Source organism: Panthera leo, chromosome B2 (assembly GCF_018350215.1).
Source record: "Panthera leo isolate Ple1 chromosome B2, P.leo_Ple1_pat1.1, whole genome shotgun sequence".
Classification (NCBI taxonomy): domain Eukaryota; kingdom Metazoa; phylum Chordata; class Mammalia; order Carnivora; family Felidae; genus Panthera; species Panthera leo.
The window spans coordinates 29,510,325-29,524,940 of record NC_056683.1 but is presented as its reverse complement, the minus strand read 5'-3'; the positions used below and the strand labels follow the sequence as shown (position 1 = coordinate 29,524,940).

Below are 14,616 nucleotides of genomic sequence, written 5' to 3'. Positions count from 1 at the left end.
GAAGATTGAAGCACGTGATGTGGTGAAAGAAAGCACAGCGAAAACTTTAGTTTTATTACGGATGGTGCGCAGATGGAAGGAAGCCGAGGCCTGTCAATCTGGCTCTCAGGGCAGGAAGCCAGGGCTAGGAACTGCACCCCAACTCCGAGGGTGGCTGGCGGTGCGGGGCGTGATCCAAGGGCGTGCTCACAGTGGCCAAGTAGAGGGGGCGCCTGGGTGTTGCTGGCCTTGAACCACCAATCCACTCAGTTACCCAGCGAGATCCAGGAGCCTCCAGCCAAGTGGAACCTAGAGCGAAGGAAGGAGGCTGCTCTGGTCCCCTGTCGCTCACCCCCGATCCTGGACCGCCCTGCCCGGGCTCACCCCTCTGCCCTTGCACCTGTTGCCCACTTCAGCCCTAGAGGTCTTGGGCACTGATCTATCCTGGGGATGTGGGGATTGGGCGCGAGTTAAGCTTGTGAGGAGGGAACCATTCCCTCCTTGCCACTCATTATGTAATTTTCTCTAATGAGACCCCAACCCGAGAGCTTGTCAGAGGATTTCCCCCGTAAATTTCCAAGTAAGCATTGTAGCGGGAGAGAGAAATGGGAAGGGAGACAATCAGCAGCTGTGGTGGGGCCCACAGTCCCTGCAGCACTTGTGAGATGGAGAACCTCCTACACACCCCCAAATACACACCCTTTGACCCCAGAGCTCCTTTGGGTCCTTTTGCAGGGAGGCCTCCGTAGGATTCAATGTTTGGGACTCTAGGGGCAAAGGTGCTCTTGCTTGGTTTTGTTTTAGTTTTTAAATTGGGGTCCATGCTGGAGAAATTCAATGGTTATAGGCTAGGTGTAGGGGGTATCTACTTTCCTCCCAGAAAGAGTGACACTCCTGTCCTGGCAGCTGCCACATGCAGTCACCATCTGCCCGGATGACTACAAGCCTGGTAACCTTTTCTTTTTTTTCCCAGGCACTCCAGCCCTTTCCAGAAACCAGGTGTTCTGAAGAGAGGGCTCTCTCCAGGGACCCAAGTCTGGGGTTCCTGTGGCACCTTTCTGGGATCCAAGCTACAATCCTGCCTTTAGCAGAGTAGAGCTCTGGTGGGAGATTCAGAGAGTTCCTGAGCCTGCAGTGTGCCCTGGCAGATAACTCAGTGGCATGAGTGTCAAGATTAAGACCACTGTCTGTGGTAGACTTCCAGATTCCTGAAAATGGGAATACCAAAAGTAGCAGAGAGGGTTGCTATTTGATTCTCAATGAAGTTAAACTTGGAAGGCCTGTGCCTTTCTGGTCAGGGAAATTGCTGATCCTCCTTTGGTAAGAGTGAGCCAAGGCCATGTGGGTGATGGGCAGTTGGTCTGCTGGGAGTGATGTTTGGGCATGGAATGGCTTTGGAGCAGGGTTAGTATCCTAACATAAATTTGGGATGTAGTAGTTGCCCATAAATATTGGGTTTAATTCATTAGAGTCATGCTTTATTCTGTGTAGTACTGCCTTGTGAGAACTCTTACTGAATTATGTATTTAATTTCCCTATATTTGTGTCTCAGGTGGTAACTATATCTTATATTTCTTTATAATGCTCAACAGATTTTGTAATAGGTACATGGAAATACTGGCTTATTAATGAACACATTTTCTCCTGCTTTTGCACCATGCAAATGGGCCCAGCAGGAACTCAGGCTGGCTCCTATCTAAATCCAGGAGTGACTCATTTTAGGAGCAGTAGAAATTCAGCCTAATTTTCCATGACACTCTAGAGAATTCCTGTTCTCTAGCCACTGCTGCTCAAGGTCATATGTAAGGTCACAGCCAGAGTCAGGAACACTAGTCAAGACTTCTCCCAACTGACAGTTCAATAATTATGGTGTACTTACTTTACAAATATTTTCTACTTTATTATAAAAAGACCAATAGATAGGAAGCTGTCTATTATCTGTTCATTCTTTCCACTATGCCAAATCAGTAATAGGTGAAAGGGCTTTAATAAGTTGGAGAGAAAATCCAGATGATATGCCTATAAGGGGGAATATCAAAATCTGGGGTGAAAGTGTGAGTAGAGAGAGTATGGGGGCAGTGGAGAAGACAAGTGACTCTTCCAGGAAAAAGCCTGGACTGGCTTTTGGTAGAACCGACAGGAAAATAAATAATGAGTGGGGAACACCATCAGGGACAGTCTGGAATGGGGATAAATGGATAAGACTGCAGACCACACAAAAATCCCTCCCTCTGTGCCACCCACGACCCAGAAAGCCAGACCAGCAGGATGTCTACTGTAGACATTTAGAAAAAACTAAAGGATTCAGAAGGAAGAGGGAAGAACCATCTGGATGAGAGACATTTATGATCTTTTCTGGAATTTTCCTTGCTCCTTGGTATAGAGAGGGTGAAGGAAATAAGTTCTCTTTTCTTCTCAGATTCTACTTTTTTCATTTTAAAAAGGAGGTAGGCAAGTGTCCTGGGAAGTCAAAGACAAGCCTGCTTATACACAAAATCTAAGTAATAGTACATGGAAATATTATAGATTGGTCCTGACACCCAGGAACTCTGTCCTCAATCTCTAACTCACAGTCAGATATGGGGCATTGCCTTCTAAGGCCCCCAAACTTCCTTTAGTCATGCTGCTCCTCCCAAGACTCAGTGTCCTATGTTGGTGTCTACCCCATGTGTCCATCAAACATGTTTTCATTCCAAGACCACCATCTTCTGCAGAGAACACTTGCATTATTCATTCTTTCTTCTTTATCTCCCTTCTTGCTTATCCTTCTTGCTTATCACCTCATCCCTTGACCAGTTTCAATAAGAACACAGCTGATGAAGAGTTAATGCTGTTAACTGCCAGTACTCTGCCCTTCCTGGAGTCCAGGAAATAGGAATGGTGAGTCTAATTCCTCATCTTAGGAAGGGCATGGAAGAGCTGGGACCTTTCTGAAGGATCACCGTGGGGAAGGGATCTGGCCCTTGCCAAGAGTCTGCTGCTCCATCAGGTAGACTGGGTAGGAACTAGGGCCCCCATCATCCTCTGGGTCATTGTCCTCTGTGTTCTGGACCAGTGCACGGCGTGTTTTCATCGTACAGGCAATCTGTGATTAGGAGAAAGGAGGAATGAATTTCATCTGCCATGCCACTTGCTTTCCTCAATACCCATAACCCTTCAATTCTATTCTCCCTGATCCTAGCCATTTAGCTTCCTTCTTTCCCAAGATTCCATCCAAACCTTGATCCTTATTCCAGCCCCAGATCCCATGCACTAAGTCCCAGACTTCATCTCCAATTCCCTCCTCTGTCCAATTTTCCCTCTCCTGATATTCCCTGTTCTCATATCCCAGATTCTATCTCCAGCCCCCAGTTTTTCCCTATTCTATTTCCTTTTTTCTCAGCCACAGACTTTTCTTCAATGCCACTGTTCATGCCTCATGCATCTATTGTCCTTCCCCAAAGTTTTCACCACCACTACCCCTTTATTACCAACCTCCCACCATGCCTCTTTTCCTGGGCTAATTACTGCCTCTTGTTCAGATCCATAATCTCTCGTCAACTCCCTGTCTCATGGGTTCACTCCCCTGTAGCATCCCTGCCCCTTACCAAGAAGATAAGGCCAAGGAACACCAGGAAGAGAATCACAGCCACCAGGACCACAATAACTATGGCCCATGCAGGGAATGAATCATTCTCCCTCATTCCTCCAGCACGAAGACCTCCCTGTGAGCCATCTTTGTTCTGATATGGATGGTTTTGGTTGCCTGGGGCTTCTGACATGATGGAACTCAGCTCTATGTGAGATGTGGTGAGTGTAAAAGAACCAATGGGTACCCCATGGGTAACATCAGTTTTATTTGAACCAGGAGAGGTATTAGTGACAGATTTGTCTCCTGTGACATTGAATGGAGGTCTTATAGTCTCTGTGGAAGCTGTGTTTTTTCCTACACTTTCTTTAGGTTTTCTTGGGGGTTTTGTGGTCTCAGTGGCCAATGTGGCCTTTACTCCATGTTTTATAGATTTGGCTTGAGTTCTTGTTGTCTTCTTATTGGCTGGAGTGGCATTTTCTCCATGTTCTTTGGGCCCCTCTGGGGCTCTTGTGGTATTGCTGTTGGCCGAGATGATCTTCTCCCCATGGTCTGTGGGAATTCCTGGGGCTCCTGTGGTCTTCCCATTGACCGTTGTGTTCTTCTCCCCATGGTTCTTGGGCTCTTCTAGGGCTCTAGTGGTCTTTCCCTCATGGTCCTTGGGGACTTCTGGGGCTCTCGTGGTCATCCTATTGGCCAGTGTTGTTTTCTCCCCATTGTCCTTGGGCCCTTCTGGGGCTCTTGTGGTCTCCCTGTTGGTTGGGGTGGTTTTCTCCCCATGGTCTGTAGGAACTTCTGGGGCTCTCGTGGTCATCCCATTGGCCAGTGTAGTCTTCTCCCCATGGTTCCTGGGCCCTTCTGGGGCTCTTGTGGTCTTCCCGTTGGCTGGGGTGGTCTTCTCCCTCTGGTCCTTGGGCCCTTTTAGGGCTCTGGTGGTCTTCTCCCCATGGTCCTTGGGGCCTTCTGGGGCTCTCGTGGTCATCCCATTGACTGTTGTGTTCTTCTCCCCATGGTCCTTGGACCCTTGTAGGGCTCTGTTGGTCTTACCCCCATCATCCTTGGACCCTTCTGGGACTCTTGTGGTCTTACCATTGGCCAGGGTGGTCTTCTCCCTATGGTCGTTGGGCCCCCCTAGGGCTCTAGTGGTCTTCCTGTTGACTGTGGTGGTCTTCTCCCCATGATGCTTGGGAACTTCCAGGGCTCTTGTGGTCTCCCTGTTGGCTGGGGTGGTCTTCCCATGGTCCTTGGGCCCTTCTGGGGCACTCATGGTCTTCCCATTGGCTAGGGTTCTTGTGGTTTTCTTCCCATATTCCTTGGGGCCTTCTGGGGCTCTCGTGATCATACCATTGGCAGATGTAGTCTTTTCCTCATGGTTCTTGGACCTTTCTGGGGCACTTGTGATCTTCCTGACTGTGGTGGTCTTCTCCCTGTGGTCCTTGGGCCCTTCTGGAGTTCTTGTGGTCTTTTCCTCATGTTCCTTGGGTCCTTCTGGGACACTTGTGGTCACCCCATTGGCTGATGTAGTCTTCTCATCATGTCCCTTGGGGTCTTCTGGGGCACTTGTGATCTTCCTGTTGACCGTAGTGGTCTTCTTCTCATGATCCTTAGGCCCTTCCAGGGATCTTGTGATCTCCTTGTTGGCTGGGGTGGTCTTCTCATGGTCCTTGAACCCTGATGGGGTTCTCATGGTCTTCCCATTGGCTGGGGTGCTCTTCTCCCCATAGTCCTTGGGCCCTTCTAGGGTTCTTGTGATCATCCCGTTGGCTGATGTAGTCTTCTCCCCATGACTCTTGGGGCTTTCTGGGGCACTTGTGGTCTTCTCATTGACTGTAGTGGTCTTCTTCTCATGATCCTTAGGCCCTTCCATGGATCTTGTGACCTCCCTGTTGGCTGGGGTGGTCTTCTCATGGTCCTTGGGCCCTGCTGGGGCTCTCATGGTCTTCCCATTGGCTGGGGTGGTCTTCTCCCCATAGTCCTTGGGCCCTTCTAGGGTTCTTGTGATCATCCCATTGGCTGATGTAGTCTTCTCCCCATGACCCTTGAGGCTTTCTGGGGCATTTGTGGTCTTCCCGTTGACTGTAGTGGTCTTCTTCTCATGATCCTTAGGCCCTTCCACGGATCTTGTGACCTCCCTGTTGGCTGGGGTGGTCTTCTCGTGGTCCTTGGGCCCTGCTGGGGCTCTCATGGTCTTCCCATTGGCGGGGGTGGTCTTCTCACTATAGTCAGTGGGCCCTTCTGGGGCTCTTGTGGTCCTCCTGCTGTCCGGAGTGGTGTTCTGTCCATGTTTCTTGGACTTTTGGCGGCTTATTGTGGCTTTCTTATTGGTTGATGTAGTCTCTTCTCCATATTTTGTAGATTCTGTTGGGACTCCCGGAGTCTTTTCATAAGGCAATGTGGCTACTTTTCCATGTTCTAGTGAGTTTTCTAGTGATTTTGTGATATTTATATGAGCTGATATGGTGCTGTGTCTATGTTCTCTAAGTGTTGCTGGTATTTGTGTGGTCTTTTCAATGGCTAATGTGGTCCTGCTTATACGTCCTGTAGTCTTCATCATTGTTGTGCCTGAGGCAACTGTAGTTCTGAGATTAGCAGCTATTGTATGATCTCCAGCTCTTTCTGACCTTCGTGGGGTTCTTGTAACCTCATCTGATGGGGCTGTTGTGCTTTTGCCTGAGGAATACATAGGTATTTTTTTGCTCTCCGAATTTCCTGAGTTGTGGACAGGATTTATGGTCTTCTGTGAAGTAGCGCTTTTACTCTCTGAAGTAATGTTTCTCAAAGATGTTACACTTTTATCTGTTCCTGTAACTGATTTGAACTTAAGGCAAGTTGTTTTGATCTTGGGTGCTGAGGTTGGATATTTTACACCAGACGATCCCTTATGTGTGTTAGTAGAGTCAGCAGGATCAATAGACCGTCCATTCCGAACATTTGGGTCTCTTCCTTGATTGCTCGGGGTTTTTTCAGAAGTAGAGTTTTGGGAATTACCATGATGACTTGTAGAGTTTTGGGAATTACCTATGTGTTTGTAAATCGGCTTGAGATGGTGTGTAGCGTTGCAATTGCGTTTTAGCTTATGGGTTTCTGTAGATTTAGTGAGGTCTAGAGGGCTATGGCTTGACTGAAGAGCAGTATGATCAGGGGGTGCACTATAAACAAAGCCTGAAGTAGGAGAGAACAAATTATCAGATGCTGGGGAATCACCAGTTTTCTGAAGTTCTTGAAATGTGATAGCACCTGTGAAGGAAAAGAGGCAAATAAGAAACTTCCATTATTTTCTTCCTTGTTTCTCTGCCCACCTCTCCCTCTAAGGGTCCCTTTATTACCCTAGATATATCTCCCCAGCCAGTATCCTCAAAATACTATGACTTAAAATCCCCATTCTCTCCTCTAGTCTCTGGACCTTTGTTCAGGTTGTGCCTTTAGCAAGAATGCCACTTCACCTCTTCTCCACTTCCACTCCTCAGTTCTGAAATTCAGACCTTTCTGGCCTTATGGCATCTTTCCAGATCCTTCCAAGCATATAAGATCTAGTTTCATCTCAATGCTCAAAAAATTCTTTATTAATACCCTTTCCTGCTACCTTCAACCCAACCTTACAGTTATTTGTGTGCCTATCAACCTCTACTTCCTGCCCTACCTATCAAATCACAAGATTTTGAGATCAGATATTGAGGATATTTTGTTCCACAAATGCTCCTTCAGAGTTTATATACTTATGAAATGGAGTTCCCTTTCCATGACAGGGCTGAGAGGAAAGGGAACAAATATCAGAATCTCCATCTTTCCATAACATTCCAGCTCCATCTCAAATGTAATTGTGTAAGAGACTGAAGTAAGACTTCTGGCAGAACTTGCCATAGGATTAATAAGTAGACACAGGTGATGAATGGGAGGAGGATAAAAAGAGGAATGGAAGATGGATAGAGGAAGGATATGGAAGACTTCATTTTGGTGTTAAAGTTTGGTTTGGATGTAGAGAAGTAGATAAGATGACTCAACCCTATGGTCGCCCACTGGACACCCCTCTCTTCACACGCCTAAAGCTATCTGGGATAGATGAAGTTTGCCCGCTTGAAAGAAAAAGATGTCTGCTTGGGGGTCCTGAGATGAGTGAATGAGGCAGCTGAATTGTAGAAGGGACTGACTGTGTTTAAGGACAGGGTGTGAGAGAAAACACCTCTATCAATGAACAGATAAGGGCCTTAATTACGTGGAAAAAAAACAACCAATGGGGACAGAGGAGATGTCTCTGATACCTAGTCAGGAGATCGCCAAAGAGTGAGGGAGATAGTGTTGTTACGTAACTGAGATTTCCAGTCTGTTAGCTCAAGGTGGCAACCAGAACCTGGACCCATTCCCAATCACAAAGAAACAAAATCCACCCGCCTCCTTGCTGCCAAGAAGAGTAGAGGCCCGGGGAACTCTTTGAAAAAATATGGGTGGGACAAGAAGGGGATGAGGGTCCCAAGTCTCTTATGGGAATCGAGGTTAGGGAAAGAAAGGATGGCTGAATTTTCAGGCCCTCACTTCGCTGTTAGTTCCATTCCTTGGTTCTCTCAGCAGCAATACCAATGATAGCTACTATTCATTGCGCACCTTTTCTGAGCCAAAAGCTCAGGTGGTTGCCTTACAGACATTCTCTTTCTGGATTCTCTTCTAGGGTCACTGATCTCCCAGCTCCCCCAAAAGTAGACACAGATGATGAATGGGAGGAGGATAAGAAGAGGAATGGAAGATGGATAGAGGAAGGAGATGGGAGACTTTCATTTTGGTGTTAAAGTTTGGTCTGGATGCAGAGAAGTAGATGAGATGACTCAACCCTATGGTTCCCCACTGGCCTCTCCTCTTCACACACCTAAAGCTATCTGGATAGATGAAGGTTGCCCTCTTGAAAGAAAAATGTGTCTCTTTAGAAGCATTACAAGCTATTAACCTCCCTATTTTACAGCCAAAAAACTTGAGTTTCAAGTTTCACCCAAGAGGAATGGTGACTTGCACACAATCCCACAGCAACAGCAATGGCCAACCTTTCTTGCACACTTACTACGAGATAGGCAGGTCTTATGAATGTATTAACTCATTTACTTTTCACAACAGCCCTTTGAAATTAAGAACTATTTGTTATTCTCCCCCTTTTTATAGATGAGGAAACAAGGTTCAGAGAGAATAAGTAATCTCCCCAAGGATACTCTCCAAGTCAAAAGTTGAGCTAGAGTTTGAATACATATTCTGGGTTCCCAGACCCAGGCTCCTACTGGTTAAGACTACACTACACAAACTATAGTTCAGCCCAGCTGTTGGGAAAGGAAGAACACTGGCACTTGTGGAATGCCTAAAGGATGCTGTCTATACATTTGTTTATTTAATCTTCACCACAAACCTGTGAGACAAGCATATGATCTTACTATTTTATAGGTGAGAAAAGGAAGTTCAAAGTGATGAAATAATTGGCAAAGTCAGGCTTCTCACTAAACCCCAGATGCTGTTAAATGTGATAGGGGATGAGTAAATATCCAGAAAGTGAATAAATGAGCAGTAGCAATAGTATTAGTAGCAGTGCTATTTTGCAGTGCAAATTCCACTGGCTTTAAAGAATCAGAGGACAAGATTAGAGTTCAGGCTCTGTCCCTCACCAGCTTTGCATGCTTGCTTGGGTCACTTAAATATTCAGAATATCCATGTCCTCAACTGTAAATAACAATGATGTCAACTGCACCAGCTTAAGCATAGAAGATTATTTAAAGCATTTGTTGAATCTGAATTATAGTCTTTCAAACAGTCTCATACTTTGCCTTGTTCTCCTGGTAGTAAGGGGAGCCTGAGCCTGTGGCCTTCTACAGCCCCAGGTATCTCTCCTTTCCCATCTGCTTCACATACCTCTGAGGCCTGCCTTGACCACCTCATCCAAAGGGCAGCCCCATATTCCTGGGCCATTTCCCCTGGCTGTGTTTTATCAACATGACACTCATCATTTTCTATTTATAATAAATACTTCCCACAATGGCAGGGATTTTTAATTGTCTCATTCATCACTATGTCTCCAGCTTAGAACAATGTCTGGCCCACAGGAAGCACTTCATACATATTTGTTGAATGGGTGATTAACAATATCTTAAGACTGATGAAAACTCTTCAGAAGCAGTGCCAACAACCTCTCATTATGCACACTAAGTAAAAAAGCATATATAACTGTGACCTCCAAAAGTTGGAAAACCAAAGGGTAATTTCTGCCACATGAAGTAATTGAGCCCTTGAGATGTTAAAAGAAGACCTACAGCCCACCAGTTCTGGGATACTGGTTGTCATTTAACCCCAGGGCCTATATACTCAATAAAGAGATTCAGATAACTAGATCTTAGAATTCCAGATCTACATCACACAATTGTGGAACCATTGGTTATTAAGTCTAGAGTTGAAGCTCAAAGGATTCCTTGGTTCTGAGCTCAGCCATGGAGCAAATCAGTGACTAACTGCACTGCCCACCCCCACCCCCCCCGCCCCAAGATGAGATGACCATCTCTTCTCCCCAGTAGCAATTTTAGTTCCCTAGGAAGTTTTTACTGTGAGATATTCATTTTGCCAACTACAATAATGGCCCCAAAATAACTTTTTTGGTCACTGATACATAGGCAGAGAGGAAACTCTGGCTTTAGCACAAGACACTGAAGATGGATGCTCAGCCTGGATTAAAGAATGAAAAAATCCCACATCAAAACTACGTCTAATTCCAAAGGTCTGTTCAACATGTTTCATTCTCACTTATCATGCTAAGTGATTCATGATGCAGGGTCTCCATCAGAGCAGCTTCACCCAGAAGAGTGTATCTGGTGTTTCTTGGTGTCCTGCCACTAGAAAATGGCTTACTCCATTTGCAATAATATGGGTAAATGCTTTAAATGTCTATAGAACACAAGCTCAGTACATGGCCTAAAACTCAGAGTAAAACAGACTAAAGAGAAATATACTCAAATGGTTGCCTGCGTGGGTAACTGGGGAGTATCATATTTTCTTTTTCTTTCTCATTTTTTTCAGTTTTCCAGTTTCTATAATGAGCATATTTCTGTCAGATAAGTTACATCAAATAACATTTATTAGAGGAAAAACAAGACATCCTTTTTAGACTTGCTCCAAGACCCCATTTGTGCTCCCCTCAGAGATGATTTCATCTACTTTCTGCACCTCTGGTTCTACAACTGCATGCCACAGACTCTGGGGTTCTAAGACCCAGTTATCTGAATCTGGGTATTGACTAATCCTGTGCATAAATGATGGGGAGGGGTTGGAACTGTGTACTAAAGGTATTCATCCACCTCAGTCATCACTCTTTCCCTCTCTACCTTGGCCTCACTGCCTGCTGGACATAGTCATGTGCCCCATCAGCCCCACATTCCAGTTCCACCCTCACCCCACCCCAACCTTATCCCAGTCTCACACCCTCCCTACCTATCACCCACTTGCTCTTCTCTACAGGATCTGAGTGTCCACTGCCCTGGCCCTCCCCCCAGCCCTCTCCTCCGTTTCACCCAGGCAAACTCTAGCAGCCATCTCCCCAGACAAAACCCACAGAGCCCAGAGTGTCCTATTCTGGAATTCAGATCTCAAGTCTGCCCTGCATCTGCCTGTGCCCTAGAGCAAATCTTCCTCAAAAGTTAATGTGTATGGAGTTGTCTCATGCTTCATTCCCTTCTGCTTTGTACCTACAGATCCTTCTTCCTGGGCAGCAGCACAACAGAAGGTGGCAGAGAGCAGCAGGTGGGATAGCAGCATGACAGGAAGGAGGAGAGAAGAGACCCAGGATTGGGAGGCTGAGGACGGCTCTGGTGCCTCTGTCCGCAGACCGTCAAGATAGGGAGAGAGGTACAAGTCAGAGCACAAACAGAATGCACTGCTGAGGCCTAGCAGAGGCAGCTCGAAGATTCCTCAGCCCCTGCCCCTGCCAGCCACCATCCACTTGTTCCCCTCGCTCCCATCCCCGCTGGCCCCAACATGACCTGAGCTCAAGGAAGGAGAAATTTCCTCCAATATCACCCTCTGTCAAATACTATTAGAAGAAGAAGCTGCTGCCTGCCCTACCCTAAATACTGTCTGCAGCATCCAGATTCACAACTTTCTGGGTCCTGGTTTGCAATCATTAACATCGTTGCCATGGATGACCCTATCCAGCTCATTGCATCTCTCTGAATTTATTTGTGTGTGTCTACCTTGTGAAGACCCTCCTTTGAATCACCCAGGTCCCCTCCAAACTTCTCCTGTGTTTCACCTCTCCACTCCCTGGGGTCAGTCACAGAACTATTTCTTAACTAAGTGAACTAATTTGGTGATTTCACTTTAACTTGTAGGTTCTGTTGTGCTCATTAAACTTTTCCACATACTTTTTCTCACTGAAGCTCTGGAATGTTTCCCAACTGTAGAATGGGGACAAAATCATGCACACCTTATCGAGTTGCTATGAGGATCAAATAGGTAAATGTGAACAAAGTGCCTAGAACAATGCCTAGCACATAGTAAATGCCTGGTAAGCGTCATCTACTGGTATTGGCCAGATGGCATTCTTCTAAGCTTATAAATGTAGGAAAGCCCTGACTAACTAAATGGGCCAGAGTCCAGAATAGAACCAAGATTGGCGTAGAACAGGGCTCTTGGGAGAGAAATGCACCTCGGGCCCATGAGGGCAGCAGGCAATGTGGAATGGCAGAATCCCTGCTTGCCACCCTCTAACTTCATGACTTTGGACAAGTCCCTTCACTTCCTCTGCATCATGCTCTCCTCTCTATAAAGTGCAATATGAACCATCTCAGGGGATTTGAGGAGATGAAATGAGATTAAGTACTGTGAGCACATGTGAGTTCCTTGAACATAACAGATGCTCAGAGAATGTCAGGCCCCACTGCTGTCTACCCAAGACTGCTGGCCTGTACAGTGTCTTTATGTAAACTGGAAACAGCCCCTCTGTGCGTGGGTGCAGCTTTGCAGGCTATGTCTTGAGAAGCAGAGCACAGGCTGGATTTCATCTCCTACCTGCTCCTTAGACAGTAACCTTAAGCAGTGAACACCCTAGGCAACTGTATGCAACAACCCTATACCCACATCCCTTCCCACCACACATTCACCTGCTATTCATTTCTATGATTGGTCATTCAACCCTACAAATGCTAAGAAACAATTCCTCTTTGTCTTCTGTCTCCTTGTGTTATGGTAACCCCTTTGCCTCTGAAGGCATCTTACCTGCCTCCTGAGAAGCTAAAAGGAAGATGAGGCAGCAGTGGAGGCCAAAGGTGGAGCAGATGCAGTGGGCTGGCTGGGCCATGTTGGAGTTGGACAGCTGCTTGGGACCATGGGCTGGGGTCCTCTCAGCTTAAATGGGTCCATGTTTGACGTCATGGGGGCTGGGGCCCCCCAGGTCTCAACCTTAAGCAAATGGAACTGCCCCACCCCACAAGGGTGCCCTGATAACAGGAGACCGCAACTGCTGTGTCACAGAGCCAAGCACCTGGGTGCCTGCTGAATGGGTGGGATCTGGGAAAAGGAACACAGAGTAGGCAGACTCCTGACCCAGGCCCAGCAGAGGGAGAGGGGACTGGGTGGGGGCAGCCTCCAGGGCTCTGAGGAGATAGGGAGCATATTGCTGGGTTCTAAAAGGACTGGGCTCTGATGGGTGAGGCAGATGGGGGGGTGATTGGGTGCTCAGGTTCTGGGAGGAGATTCACATTCTGGTTCTCCAGCTTCACATTTGCCCTTCCGCTTCTCTCGTGTCAGCCCTGTTTTCCACACCCCTTATTCACACATGGTCACTCTTTTTTGCCATGGGTGGAGTCATCCATGAGTATCAGGTGAAAGAGCAAAGAAGCAGAAAGACCTCACATGGTCCACTACTGCAGAGACAGGTGCTTCCAGATGTCCAGAGATGACACAAGATGTGGATACAGTGGGGACAGTGACAGAGACAAGCTACAAGACTGATACAGAAGCCCAACATCACACACCTCACCAGGGATGCAGATGGGAACGGAGGCTGAGTTCTTTGGTAGAGATGCTTGGTGTACAGGGGCTCTGCCTTCAGACAACCCCTTCCCTCCTCTCCCACATCAGCCCAGCAGCCATCACTTTGCCTCCAAGCCCCTATCATCCCTATATAGAAATGCAGACATCTCACTTCTAGAATCTCCTGGAGTCTTCCTCTTTCCCTCCTCTTGATTCCTTGCCTAGAGCAAGCGTTAGTTCAGAAGACTGTCAAAATTCATTCACTGGACTTCCAAGTGACAGTACCTGGGTCTGGAGTTGTGGGGGACAGACTGGGGCCAAGGAGAGAGAAAGTCATGGGTCCAGGTGTCCAAGTCACCACCTCTTTATGGCTCACTTGATTTGTTCACAGTGTGTCTCCTCTCATGGAAAGTAAGCACCCTGCAGGCAAGGTCTTTGTCTTGACCACTGCTGCTTTCCCCATCACCTGAGATAGTGCCTGGCACACAGTAGACAATCAGTAAGCACTTACTACTCGGCTATATAGAGTGGGTGTCTGGACCATCTGCTGCCTTTCTGGGGGAAGTGGAGCAGGCGGAAGGAGTGGAGAGGGTCAAGATCTAAAGGTCAAGAAGCCAGGGGCTCAGGGCAGTGGGGCTCATGGGAGGACCAGAGAGACACTTTGGGAGAACATATGAATTGTTCTCATTACTTGGTGTGACTTGTCCCTAAGCCCTAGGCAGGGCTGGAATGAGTGAGAAGAGAACAGGCCAACTTCTCATTAATGTAATTAATGGGAAATTAATGAGGCTCCATGGAGTCAGGCCAAAGACTGATTACTCAGAACTGGGTGGCCTGCCTCCCTGGCAACGCACCCTGAAAGATGGAGGAACTAAGGAAGCAGCAGGCCTTCCCCTGTAGCTCCATCTGGACCCAGAGTGACTAACAACTCCCTTTTCCATTAGTCCCCAGCCCCACCCTTTCCCCCAGGAACCTAGGCCTCTAGGAGAGTGGTTCTCAACAGAGAGGGACAGTTTTGCTCTCCCAGCAAACATTTGGGAAAGTCTGAAGATATTCTTTTTTTGTTTGTTTTTTAATTTTATTTT

At 47.1% G+C, this 14,616-nt stretch overlaps 1 protein-coding gene across 1 annotated transcript; it reads right to left on the bottom strand.

Moving 5' to 3' along the window:
* Positions 1-1,925: 1,925 nt before the first annotated feature.
* On the bottom strand, positions 1,926-12,942 carry MUCL3 (mucin like 3). The gene is made up of 4 exons (XM_042940362.1): positions 12,776-12,942; positions 11,248-11,376; positions 3,567-6,784; positions 1,926-3,064 (listed from the first exon to the last, which is right to left on the bottom strand). The coding sequence occupies exons 1-4, from the start codon at positions 12,855-12,857 to the stop codon at positions 2,918-2,920; spliced, it is 3,576 nt and encodes a 1,191-aa protein (XP_042796296.1). The 5' UTR covers positions 12,858-12,942; the 3' UTR covers positions 1,926-2,917.
* Positions 12,943-14,616: the final 1,674 nt, after the last annotated feature.